We start from the raw sequence: 13,552 nt of genomic DNA on the forward strand, positions 1-13,552 counted from the left end.
TTTGGTCTGGAATTGAACTCATGAATGTTCTTCTTTGTGATCCGAACACCTCAAACTTGAATAAATCTGTCCATAACACTTTTTTTCCAATCTTCCTCTGACCAGTGTTTGTGTTCTTTTGCCCATCTTACTCTTTTCTTTTAATTGGCCAGTCTGAGATAAGGCTTTTTCTTTGCAACTCTTCCTAGGAGACCAGGTGGAGTCACCAGGTGGAGTCACCAGTCATTGAGACTGGTGTACTGTGGGTACTATTTAATGAAGCTGCCAGTTGAGGACCTGTGAGGCATCTGTTTCTCAAACTTTTTCTCGTTATATATTTTTTGTTATTGGACATAAAAACATATGAATTACAAACAGTATGCCTATGTTACAGAAACACCTCGCCCTTCCCCTTAAACAAAAAACTAAAATAAATAGAATAAATAAATAATGAAAATATATATATTTATATACATATGTTTCTCAAACTAGACTCTTTAATATAATTGTCCTTTTGCTCAGTTGTGCACTGGGCCTCCAACTCCTCTTTCTATTCTGGTTAGAGACAGTTTTGTACTGTGAAGGGAGTAGTACACAGCATTATAGGAGATCTTCAGTTTCTTGGCATTTTCTCACATGGAATATCTTTAATTTCTCAGAACAAGTTTCAGAAGAAAGTTATTTGTTTCTGAATATTTTGAGCCAGTAATCCAACCCACAAACCCTGATGCTGAAGATAGTGAACTATTCTAAAGGCCAGTTGTATACTTTCTTTAATCAGCACATCGGTTTTCAGCAATGCTAACATAATCGCAAAAGGGTTTTCCAATGATCAGTTAGTATTTTAAAATGATAAACTTGGATCAGCAAACACAACGTGATATTGGAACACAGGAGTGAGGGTTGCTGATAATGTTTCCCTGTATGCCCATTGTAGATATTCCACTGAAAATCTGCCGTTTCCAGCTACATAATCATTTAAACATTGACAATGTCTACACTGTATTTCTGGTCAATTTGAAGTTAATTTAATGGACTTTTTTTTTTTTTTCTAAGTGACTCATAAACGTCTTGCATGTCAGATTCTCTTAGTGATCGCCACGATTTCCAAAGTGTAGCAAAAAAGAAAATCCATTCACAGTAGATTGAAACCTACTGAAACCTAAAATAAGACAATGACTTTTCAGTCGTGCGTGTGTAATTAGTAGTGCAGGTTACTGTTTCGATTTGTGGACCTCAATATAGCAATACAGCTGTTTATCGTTTTTGGCATTGGTGACCTTGACACGTACTCCCGAGGGCTCTAAATAGATCCTAGAATAATTTGGGAGAGTTGGTATGCGCTTCAGCATATATATTCCTGTCACTTAAATTACCTGTCTCTAGTAGCTCTGGGATATTCGTCCTGGAAAGTCCTGGAAACAATGTTGCGATGGCTTTGGCATGTTCTCTTGTGGCACCATGTTTAGGTCGGTACACAACATAAAGAAAAGGTTTTGTCTTGGCCGCATGGATGCGGGAGGGGTCAGTGAGTATTGTCGCTGCGTTTCAACAGCTTGAATCACCGCGATTCGAGCGCTGCGGAGAGACGAAGGACCGTAGTGAGAGGTGACAGTCGGGACTGCAGTAGCTTATTGAAATTTTATTATCTTGTTATAATACTGCCGGACAACATCAAGGGATTATGGAACAACACCTTAAAAGGTCAATGCGCTTTTCCCGCAATTTTCACTCATACTTCGTAAATGTTTTAATTTTTATAACCACTTGACACGACAATGACTGGTGATATAACAGAAGAAACTATGTAAATGTGTTGATCAATGGATTCACTCGTATATAGTATGGAGGAACTGGGTCGTCAACATGAGTTTTGATACTTCCAATGACACCAACTTCTGGAGTAATGGTTCCTCAAAGCTGTACTCGGAGATACGGGTGCCGTTGTCTCCAAACAATTCAAATGTGACCACAGCGAATGACACAGAGAGGAGTGCGCTGGATCTTACCCGGGCCGTACCAGTCGGTGTGGTTCTGGGGGCTTTCATTCTGTTTGCGATAGTGGGCAACATACTCGTGATACTGTCCGTGGTGTGCAACAGACATCTACGCATCCCAACAAACTATTTCATTATCAACCTAGCTATTGCGGACCTGTTGCTAGGGACCACGGTGTTGCCAGTGTCCGCTACACTGGAGATTCTAGACTACTGGGTATTCGGGAGGATATTCTGTGACATATGGGCAGCGGTGGACGTGTTGTGTTGCACTGCTTCCATTATGAGCCTGTGCGTAATTTCCATAGACCGCTATATAGGGGTTCGCTACCCACTGCAGTATCGCTGTATTGTTACGGAGAAAAGAGCCCTTCTGGCCATGCTCGGTGTGTGGGTTCTCGCCACTGTCATCTCCATTGGACCTCTGCTCGGATGGAAACAACCGCCATTAAATGACGAGACCATTTGTCCCATCACCGAAGAGCCCTTTTACGCGCTCTTCTCGTCCCTGGGTTCATTTTACATACCCCTGGCTGTCATCCTGTGCATGTACTGCCAGGTGTATGTAGTGGCCAAAAGGACCACTAAAAACCTGGAGGCGGGCGTCATGAGAGAGAGCATGGACTCAAGTGAGCTCACGCTCAGGATCCACTGCAAAAACGCACAGCTGCAGGAATGCTGCGACTCGGGCAAAGGCCATCCGCGGAGCACTCTGACCGTGAAACTGCTCAAGTTCTCCCGAGAGAAGAAAGCTGCTAAAACTCTTGGTGTTGTGGTGGGCATGTTTATTCTCTGCTGGCTGCCGTTCTTCCTCGTGCTGCCCATTGGTAGGTTTGGAATTTGGTTGAGTAGCAACACTTATTTACCTTAGTAACATTAGGTTGACTGGGAAACCCTTCCTGTCAGATTGACACAGTTGGTATATATTCATTGGGAAACCATTCCTGTCAGATTGACACAGTTGGTATATATTAAATGGAAAACCAGTCTTGTCAGATTGAAACAGTTGGTATTTATTAAATGGAAAACTATTCCTGTCAGATTGACACAGTTGGTATATATTAACTGGAAAACCATTTCTGTCAGATTGACACAATTGGTATAAATTAACTGGGAAACCGTTCCTGTCAGATTGACACAGTTGGTATATATTAACTGGAAAACCGTTCCTGTCAGATTGACACAGTTGGTATATATTAACTGGAAAACCGTTCCTGTCAGATTGACACAGTTGGTATAAATTAACTGGGAAACAATTCCTGTCAGATTGACACAGTTGGTATAAATTAACTGGGAAACCATTCCTGTCAGATTGACACACGTGGTATATAGTAACTGGAAAAACATTCCTGTCAGATTGACACAGTTGGTATATATTAACAGGGAAAACATTCGTGTCAGATTGACACAGTTGGCATTGATTTGGTTTTAAAAATCATCTTGAAAATAATTGCCCTGTTTCCAGATTTCAAATGACTTCCGATTTTAATTAAATTGTTTCCTTTAAACATTTAAATAGTATGAGATGTGGGATCATTGATTATAAAAAAACATGAAAGCAAGCAGACCACTGATGGGCCAGCTTGTCCTTATCTATACTTTGAATGGCCAGCTCATTCTCTCCATGAGTATTACATCATACTCCATTACATTTTGTTAAATTATTTATTTATTTATTTATAATATTTATTTATTATTTTTGTATAGGATGCACATTTGCGAAAGTTTTTTTAATTATTTGGCCACATATAGGATTATAAGACAAGTGAACAACATTATTTGGCGGTTAGTTAACACAATAGACCCTTTAAAAAGTGACAATTTATCTAGGCACCTACTTAAGAGGGTGTAAGTGGAGTGTGTGTGTGCTTTTGTGTGTGTGTGTGTGTGTGTGAAGTGAAAGGACAGCGCCGATCAGAGCAATCTATTACCTGCTAGGGACCTCCAACACACATGCATGTCATACAAACACGGTTTCTTTCAAATCTAAATTTTGCCATGAAAAGATTACCTTTTCCATTTGTTAACTTCCCAAATATGTACTGCCAATGTTTGGATGTCCAACTGTTTGGATGTCCAACCTCCGGAGGCTGAGGCACAGCGTTTGAGTGGGTGTATGTATGTGTTCAATATATCTCCATTACAGACCAGCCTTATGTGTGGACGTGCATTTCAGACAGCGTAGCCTAACATAACGTGACATATCTTACCAAAATCGAGTGTCACAGATTTACGTGTAACATGTGACATACTTCCCTGAGACCACGATTAGCGCACGTATGTCTGCGTATGTCTGTACATCATGGTCTAGAAGAGATGTACCGGACGAGTGCAAACATTTGACCTGTAAAACATAGGCTTCCAGGGGAAAGGTTGTGTTGGAATCTGGTGTGCTGATTCATTCTTCCTTGAGAGTGCTGATGAGGTTGCTTGCAGGTCCTACTGTAGGTTTGGCAAACTTCTCCAGGGACTCATGTTCCCAGCACCTCTTAAATCAAGCGAGGATCACGTCCCGTTTGATTCATCCCACCACTTCTGTTGTCGACACAGTTCAGATAGATGTGACAAACTTTAATACATTAGTACTCTCAACCAATCCTTGACTGTATTAAAAGAACCATGCCAGCCCTAAAATACTACCTATTTAGATGGTCGCATTCTGGAAATGCACTTTCTAACTTTTCTTAGTCTCCTCTAGTTTTACATTTTAGGAGGAGATGAGGTCCTGGTCCACACCTGCGGAGTACCTGGTTTGGGGGGCCCGTTGCTGTCCCTGTCCTTGTCTACCTGGTCATACTTTTGACCTAGTCTAGAATCAAATAGACTTTGGATTTAGCCCAGAGAAATGTGTTTATTATACAAATTGGACTCTTAATATCTCACCCGGTACAGCCAGAAGAGGACTGGTCACCCCTCTGAGCCTGGGTCCTCTCTAGGTTTCTTCCTAAAATTCGGCCTTCTTAAGGAGTTTTTCCTAGCCACTGAAATCCAACACTACTGTTGTTTGCTCCTTGGGGTTTAAGGCCGGTTGTCTCTGTAAAGCACTTTGTGACAACTGCAGTTGTACAAAGGGCTTTATAAATACATTTGATTGATTGATTGATTGACTATGTGCTGCGGTAATAATCTGGTTGATTTGCCTGGAGTGTTCATGTCCAAATGAGGCTCGCCTGTGTTTTTTCCCAGAGTTCCTCTTATGATGTGATATTATTAAAAATGAGGTAATTGATGACAGCTATGGAGACATACATCCTCTGACCCAGCCTGTCTGCGCGCCACCGAAGTGGGTAGATGGAGTCCCAATGTAAAGGGCATTGGGACATTCACTTTGGGAAATTTCAGTCTAGACTGGACAAGACGTTGGCTGTGTATTTTTTGGTTATGGCGACGTTTTGCCATGTTGGTGTACAGAGATGTTAGCTAGTGACGTAATTGATCATGTACAATCAGGAAGTGCCTTGAGTACTGGCCTAGCCTTACTGTCTGCTTCAGATATCTGTTGACCATCATCCAGAGGCACCCTGGGACTTCTATCAAAGACAATAAAAATTTATTCGTTTTGAAAGATTAAGGCGTGGGTGTAATTTCCACCTTCTATGGGTTTTGAAATTGGATGTCCGCTGTGTTTATGTGTTCTGGTGTGGCCACCGAAGCAGTCGTGTCTTTTGTTCTGACATCAAAATGCTCTCAGTTAATGTATCATTGGCATTATATAACCAACGCCATAGATTGCCTCATCTCCTGTTTTCATTTGCTTATTAACAGGTATGGAGATTGACAGCTGCTGTTTTCTTAGTCCCGCAGTAGCAATAGAAACTTCAATATGTGACATACTAAGGCTTACTATAGATGGTGTTTTCATTGGTGAGATGGAGTCTTTACAAAGTACTCCCTCACATGTTTTCTGCCATTGACCTAGCTCACTGCTGAGCCAGTCTCTCAGCCGAATTGGATCAAAATAGCTGTATGAAGAATTCTTGGTGTTCGTAGATGCCTGCATTCAACAGACTTGTTGATATTGCAATTGGCAGGATTTCAAATCATTTTTGTGAGAGCTTTTGCAGATTGTGTTTCATGATAGCATCACTTTTCACTGCCAGTATAAACCATGCAATTCTCAAGCTCTCTGCGTAGACCCTGCCAAAAGCATGTTTTTTGGTTTGTGTCACCCAACATGATGTAGTTAGTTGCCACAGCCAAACATGATGTAGTTAGTAATTCAGTCAATGTGATGTAGTTAGTAATCACAATAAACCTGATGTAATTAGTAATCACGTTCAACATGATGTATTTAGTAATCACACTCAACATGATGTATTTAGTATTGCCAATAAGCATGTATTTAGTAATCACAATCAACCTGATATATTTAGTAACCACAATCAACCTGATGCAGTAAGTAATCAAAATCACTAAGATGTAGTTAGTATTCACAATCAACATGCTGTATTTACGAACCACAATAAACCTGATGTAGTTAGTAATCCCAATCAACAAAATGTAGTTAATAATCACAATCAACATGATCTGTTTAGTAATCACTAACAATATGATGTATGTAGTAATCACAATCAACATGATATATTTAGTAATCAGTAACAATATGATGTATGTAGTAATCACAATCCACATGATGAATTTAGTAATCACTAACAATATGATGTATGTAGTAATCACAATCAACATGATATATTTAGTAATCACTAACAATATGATGTATGTAGTAATCACAATCAACATGATATATTTAGTAATCACTAACAATATGATGTATGTAGTAATCACAATCAACATGATATATTTAGTAATCACTAACAATATGATGTATGTGGTAATCACAATCAACATGATATATTTAGTAATCACTAACAATATGATGTATGTAGTAATCACAATCAACATGAAATATTTAGGAATCACTAACAATATGATGTATATAGTAATCACAATCAACATGATGTATTTAGTATTTAGATTTAGTTAGGCTTTCTATTATACCCCTTAAAGATGTAGTCATGTACTTTTGCGACTAACAAACAATTTTTTAAAATTTACTTGAAAGGATCTTTAAGCCCTCTTTAAACCCAGCATTAAATATGATCATCTGCGTATGCTTATGATTATTTATGCATGATTTTAGTTCATTTATGTGTGCTCAAAGTCATTTCATTCCCGGGATAATCGTTGGTTTTCTTTTTAATTCCTTGCCTGGTCTGTCATTATCATATTACCTGTTTTAGCAAATATACCCAAACAAGAAAAAACGAAAAAAATTCCTATATACAGCAGACTAACTGCTTCTGGTTAAATATGTTGACAGTGCTCCTCTCCTAAAAAGAGAAATGACAGTTATGTAGCTAACAAGATTAGTAAAACAAATTTGTAATTTGACATAACTAACAATAATAGTTAAAATATGTCCTTGTCTGTCTGGACCTCGGGGAAAGGAAATTCCCTAAATTCATAACCAGTATTTTTTATGTTACTTAATAATCAATGCTCTGACAAAAATGTCCTCTACATTGGGCTTGGACTTAAATAATCTGTTTATTAATAGCATTTCTATTTACAGCGAGTGATTTAAAAATGATTGCGTAAGCCATTGTCCCGATGTCACATGGTAAAAGCCGTATGGGAAAAAAATATGTGATAAAAGTGAATTTGACAACACACAGAAAACTACTATTGCCGCAGTGCTATCTTAATATATAGACCTGTAAAACGAATCCCCTTGAGCTGTTGTCATTTCAAGTGAAGTGAGCCCTGCCAAACCCTTTGACCCCATAGTCTATCAGAGACAAACGTATGGCATCTGTTCCTGCTTTGTTGTTAATCACTCCTCTCTACAGCAACATCTACTAGCTACCAGTCTTTTTTGTGCTCATTAGTCAGAAGCTCAGCAGCCATGAGGCAGGACTCAGTCCTTTTGTAGATAAGACAGGAACGCATCTGGTGTCTGGATGTGTGACAGACGTACCGAGTAGATTAATTAGTCAATTAGTGAGAGTGGATCAATTACTAAAGGTGGTTGTTAGATATTGGGCACTTTGATTTGTTGACCTGGATTCCACAGTTGCAAGGCACGAGAGGAGCATCCTAAATATTTCAGTGAAAGCACTACCAGAGTTTAGTTTAGAGTTGGAATTTGTTTAGTTTCAGTTACAGTCAATTAAGAAAGTCATCTAAAATCAAATACTTAAATAAATTGGAAAGCGTTCAAGAGAATTGGAATTTAAATTAAACTTCCTGCAGTCCTGCAATGGCCATGGGTCTCGTAAACAAGTGGGCTCTGGGCTTTTTGTGGCTAGTGTGGTACAGGGGTGAGGAGGTTGCTGTCTGTGGCACCGCCTTGTGGAAGCTTCGGCCATAAATGTCCTTTCCACTGGTTGACAACCCGAGCCAGCAGTGCATTATCACAGTGTTACCACAGACCCTCTCCAAGGGCCAGGCTGAGAAAGGCAAAATGTCCTTGAACAAGACGGCTCTGTGAGCCACAGCCCTTTCCTGAGAAAATACAAGAATAACTATTTTGTTAATCATCCCTACATACCAATATCTGAAGGGAGAACCAGGATGGAATGCAAACTCTTTCTTCTCAGGTTTGAATCCAACCACTTGACAGCCAGAGCTTCTGTGGCAGGACATACCACTGTGGATGAGTACCCACAAGGCTGAAGTCTGAGAAGGCCAAAAAAGGGGATGTGATGGGTGGGCTGTCGGGCGGAGGATTGTACAGGCCGTGAAAAAGTGATCTCCCAGTAGCGGAAGTCTGGGATTAGTTGTTACATGCTAGGGAAGTCTTGGGAATGTCTCTGAACTTCATTTATACAGCAAAGATGAAAACTGAGGATGCGCTTCTTTGAAAAGTTTCTCATATCGAAACACTGCTGGCTAAATGTAATGATGTGCTTTACTGGATGAGAGGCTTCTTTTAAATATTGCCATACATTTTCAATCTCCACATATGCAGTTTTCCCGCTTTTATTATGTCCCACTCATTGCTCCGTCAGCAATATTCAGAAACTGCGGAAGCTCATCAAAGATAGGGAAGTCTGACGTTGGTGGTTAAGAATCATCACAGTAAAGCTGTAAACTGTCAGGGAATAATGCAGTCTTTCTCCCTCTTTTTGTGAGATTCCCCAGAATGAAACAGCCAAGACAGTGTAACCACCAACATCAAGATGGTAGTCGTTGGAATCATGATGGTAGCCACTGTAAATCATCCCTGAATCTCATTTGCTGGCATTGTTTGTATCAGGTGCTTGATGAGGCTGTAGGGAGTAGCATAGCAAGCAAGCAAGATTCTAGCGCTGCAATACTTAACGAGATAGCACCCGAAACACAAATGTCTGCCTGAGGTAAAATTTGGTTTTAAGAAAGCACGCTATTCAAAAGCACAGCAGGAAATACGATGCTTCAATATAACGAGTAGGCAGACACAAAGAGTCGAATTAAGCCCCCAGCCTGAACACTTTAAAATGTTCTGTTGTCTGGTTTTTCATGGTGCTGTGGTTTTGTTATGAATCCCAGGGCTATAATCTAGGAGAGAGTGGGATCGTAACACCTACACTTCACTAGCATAATATCCAAAAGTACACAGCGACCAGAACTACAGTGCAAAGTAATTGACTGGCCATATAGATAAATATTTACAACTGATCAGTAGTACAAAGCAATAAACAGACTTACAGACATACAGTGGAAAATGATTGGGGAGTGCCACCCGTCTCTAAAATCCCTACTCTTTGAAAACCTTTAATGCATTCGACTGCCTGTTTCATACATTACTTAGGAAATTACTCATTTATTAATTTGTTATTTAAACTGTCAATGTCTTTTCTCTGCCTTTTTATGAATCCAAAATATTGCATGATGGTATTTAAGGATTTCATTACTCTCTGACTTAATGTTCACACAGTTCTTATCTTTCTTGTGCAGCTTTTGGGCCAAACCGTCAAGGCACTTTGTTTGCATAATATTAATCACATATATGTTCTATAAGAATCAAGGTTGAACAGCAACATTTGATGGACAGGACATTATTTATTGTGAATTTGAGTACAAGCCCTAAGAATCATTGCAACACGGGGCTCTGTGTGTAGTAATAATTATAATAAAAAAGGCTTATTAAATCTAGCTATAATTGGAGTGATGCAGGGAATGTAGGCAGGTGAATAAATGCATCAAACAAAAACACAAATCATAAATCAAATGGATTTACAGTCAACTTGGCATACTGCTTAAATTACAAGGTGTTATTAACATTAACAAGACATAAAGATTGTGTGGCAAAAGACAAAGTGTTAACAACAGCAGGCCTCTCTTGGCCAGAAGGCCCAAAGGGCCACAGATCAGGAAGCACAACAGAAACGCAGAACATGAGACCGAGACAATGACACTGAGTATAAACATCTGGGAGTTGTTGACCAATCAAGTTACCTTCCAACCAGATATCACATCAACAGGATGTGATCTCAATGCTTCTTCTGCTTCACAGAGGTGACAGGACGGGGGATGGCATGAATTCTTGAGCAAAAGAGGATCCTAGGATACAGTGGTGTGAGTGAGTCAGGGGGGGTTTACAAAAGTAGCAGGATTTAAATCCTGGTTGGTGTTGAGTTGGACGAGGATGTCAGTGATAGTTACAGGTGCACTGGCTTTCTGTGAGTTTGTATTGTGCTGCCACCTGTTGATAACCAAAGGTAATGGGTTGAAGAGATGGAGACACTGAAGCGTCTAATCAACTGCCCTCACATTACACAGCTAACTACATTTCTCAAACGCACAGGGATTGGTTTTGAAAAATGTGATTATCCAATGTATAACGTGTTCACAAGTTCACCAGTATCTCTCGACATGTGACAAATTTTTCTCTGTGGAATGTTGCAGGGTCATTCAACAACAACCTGCGTCCACCAGAGACATTCTTCAAGGTGATCTTCTGGCTGGGCTACTTCAACAGCTGCCTGAACCCCATCATCTACCCCTGCTACAGCCGGGAATTCAAGCAGGCCTTCATCAGCATCCTCAGGTGCCGCTGCCACCGGCAGAAACAGAAGGGCTGGAGGGCCTACTACAACTACCGCTCCTCCAATCTGGGCTCGACCAGTAACTCCTGCATGAACGGGAGTCTGCAGACCCTGTCCTCCATCAACCCCAGCCCCCGCTGGGCCTGCAGAGTGGCCGGCTCCCGCCTGGAGCCCGGGTGCAACCGAAGCTCCCTGTCCCCGTGCCCGTCTGTGCCCGGGAGTCCCTTCACGGGACTGACGAGGGCCCTGCCTGGGGATGTCGGCCAGAGCGCCGGCAGAAGCGACGCTGTCAATCCGGTCTCCCCCCTGGCCAGGGAATCAGTGCATACCAATGGACAGGGTGGAGTGGCGGGGGCACGGCGCGGTCAGAGCAGCGCCGGAGACAGTGATGTAACTGACGCCGTTGTGGATCACCAGTCTTAAAGCGACCTGATAGTTCGAGACTAACAAATTGCTATGTTTAGAGATGAGGCCAAAGGCCTCAGACCCTTTTGAATGTCTAAATGAAATATGGTCAGTAAACCAACCACTGCAGCGGCGTGGACGTTTATGGGTCACACCAAAAAGGTTAATGAGTCCCTACTGATTACGTGTTACTGAGAGTCCGACTGCTTGTAGTTCCATATCCTTCAAAAATTCCATCCTGAGTATTTATTTTGGACATTTTTGGGGGCAGAACGTTGTGGCCTCTGCAACCACGCAAAATAATGTGTGCAGCTCCAGCACCTAATAACTACGCCCTTTATAGGATTCCATGGAGGAGGGTCAGTGTTAGGCACCACCTTTGACCCCCTATTGAGACCTGGCTTGCATTGCTACACGTTCTCAACACGTACAAAAGATGTGTCCTTACTATTGTTTTTTGCGGGTGAAACATTATCATAGCCGTCATGTGTTTGTTTCCAGTCGTATGTCCAGTGATAACATTTCTGTGCTGTTGATGGCAGCTCGGTCGTCGCTATTTAAATCGTTGTGTTGAACTTCTGATCATTCAGGTAAAGTGGTGGCATCGCCGCCAGTGTGCCTTTTTGTTTTTATAGTTATATGCAGTACTACTCCATAACCACTGTGTAGTATAACATTGAAAAGGCCTTTTTATCCATGGAAAGCATGTACACGTGTTTCTAACTGACGTCTGCTGAACTTGTGAATAACGTTGCATTTATTTGTTTCTAATGTAGATAGTGATAGACGAGATAGAAAAAGTGGGTCGTCGGGTCAAACTATTTAGAGTGATGATGTAGTAAGAACGTAATTATGACTGCATTTGAATGTACCTTGAATTACATTTTAATCAAAGACGCCCAGTGTCTGTACAGATGGATCTATGTCAAAGGATTTTGTAAACTTGAACGCCTCATGTTTGACAAATGACTGATAACAATAGTTGATGTTACCTCTTATGTAGTCACATTAAAATGCATCAACCTTAATTTGGACAAAGCGATTCGTTAGAATGTTTTCTATCCCACTAAGTTGAGTACTGCCAGCTGGGCAAGGCGAATGGGAAGGCGCCGTCTGAAACGCACAACATAATACATTGCTCCTCCAAAACCCCATCATTAGTGCTCACAGTACGTTCTGTTCAGCTGACACAAGACAGCACCAGTGTGATTTATGTTTGAAGAAATGGATTTGTTGTACGTTATGTTCTGTTGTAAATGGTTTCGAGGGCAGAGGCTAAATAAAAGAGACTTATGAATGTTCCTGGGTGTTCGTCATCATTTTCCAGTTGCGTTGACCCAATGCAAGGTTTTCGCATAATTCTCTTTTTAAAATATGTTTTGTTGTATTATTATTATTATACCAATGTAAAGACAGATACTAAATGTCAAGAAACTCACTGGTAGAGACCACATTCTTACACATTTGAACAGTCATTGGTCAAATCATGCAGTTGACAATAAGTCCTATTGTACTTCCAGGATTTATTTTTTTCCTACAGATGTTACTCTAATCAGGCATTTTCACGTTATTTCAGTTTTCTATTGGAGAAATATATATATGCATTTAAATAAAAATAAAAATTATGATTTTGACGGCACTGCCTTTAAGATCGTGGGATTCATATTAATGAATGCATTATAAGATAACACACATTTCAGCATCAGTCGTTTTCTATAGTGGGCAAGGGACAGCATTCTGTAGGAAAAATGTGTACCTTATTAAAGATTAATTCCAGCTCTTCTGTGAATAACAAACATGTTTTTTAAAACACATTTTGGACTGTGTGTTTATATTGTCTGTATTAGCATAGCATGTGAAAGCATAGCAGCAGAAAAAATGTTTGGACATCGGACACCATGGTCAAGAACACATGCTACTTTGTGGTATGTCCCTAATCCAGTGTCCTTTATTGCAAGGCCTCCGGGCTGCTGGCAGCCTCTGGTGGACATTGTTGTGCAAGCCTTGATGTTTGTTTTTACGGATTGCAGACTGCAGATAAGCAGATAAGCACGTCAAATTATATATTTGAATTTAAAGTTTTGGAAAATACAGTTTTAATTGTTCCAATAAAACAAACTAGTCACATTTCTGAATGGATAT

The 13,552-nt window shown here is 40.5% G+C and overlaps 1 protein-coding gene across 1 annotated transcript; it reads left to right on the top strand.

The window, feature by feature from the left end:
• The first annotated feature begins 1,407 nt into the window (after positions 1 to 1,407).
• On the top strand, positions 1,408 to 12,692 carry adra1ba (adrenoceptor alpha 1Ba). Its single transcript, XM_010871213.3, has 2 exons — positions 1,408 to 2,803; positions 10,866 to 12,692. The coding sequence occupies exons 1-2, from the start codon at positions 1,846 to 1,848 to the stop codon at positions 11,426 to 11,428; spliced, it is 1,521 nt and encodes a 506-aa protein (XP_010869515.1). The 5' UTR covers positions 1,408 to 1,845; the 3' UTR covers positions 11,429 to 12,692.
• Positions 12,693 to 13,552: the final 860 nt, after the last annotated feature.

This window comes from Esox lucius, chromosome 7 (genome assembly GCF_011004845.1).
Source record: "Esox lucius isolate fEsoLuc1 chromosome 7, fEsoLuc1.pri, whole genome shotgun sequence".
NCBI classification, from domain to species: domain Eukaryota; kingdom Metazoa; phylum Chordata; class Actinopteri; order Esociformes; family Esocidae; genus Esox; species Esox lucius.

Bases quoted from the DNA above. Each gene is read 5' to 3' on its own strand.
- adra1ba (XM_010871213.3), top strand. From the start codon at position 1,846: ATGAGTTTTGATACTTCCAATGACACCAACTTCTGGAGTAATGGTTCC. The intron at 2,804-10,865 runs GTAGGTTTGGAA...GGAATGTTGCAG, and splicing joins CTTCCTCGTGCTGCCCATTG to GGTCATTCAACAACAACCTG.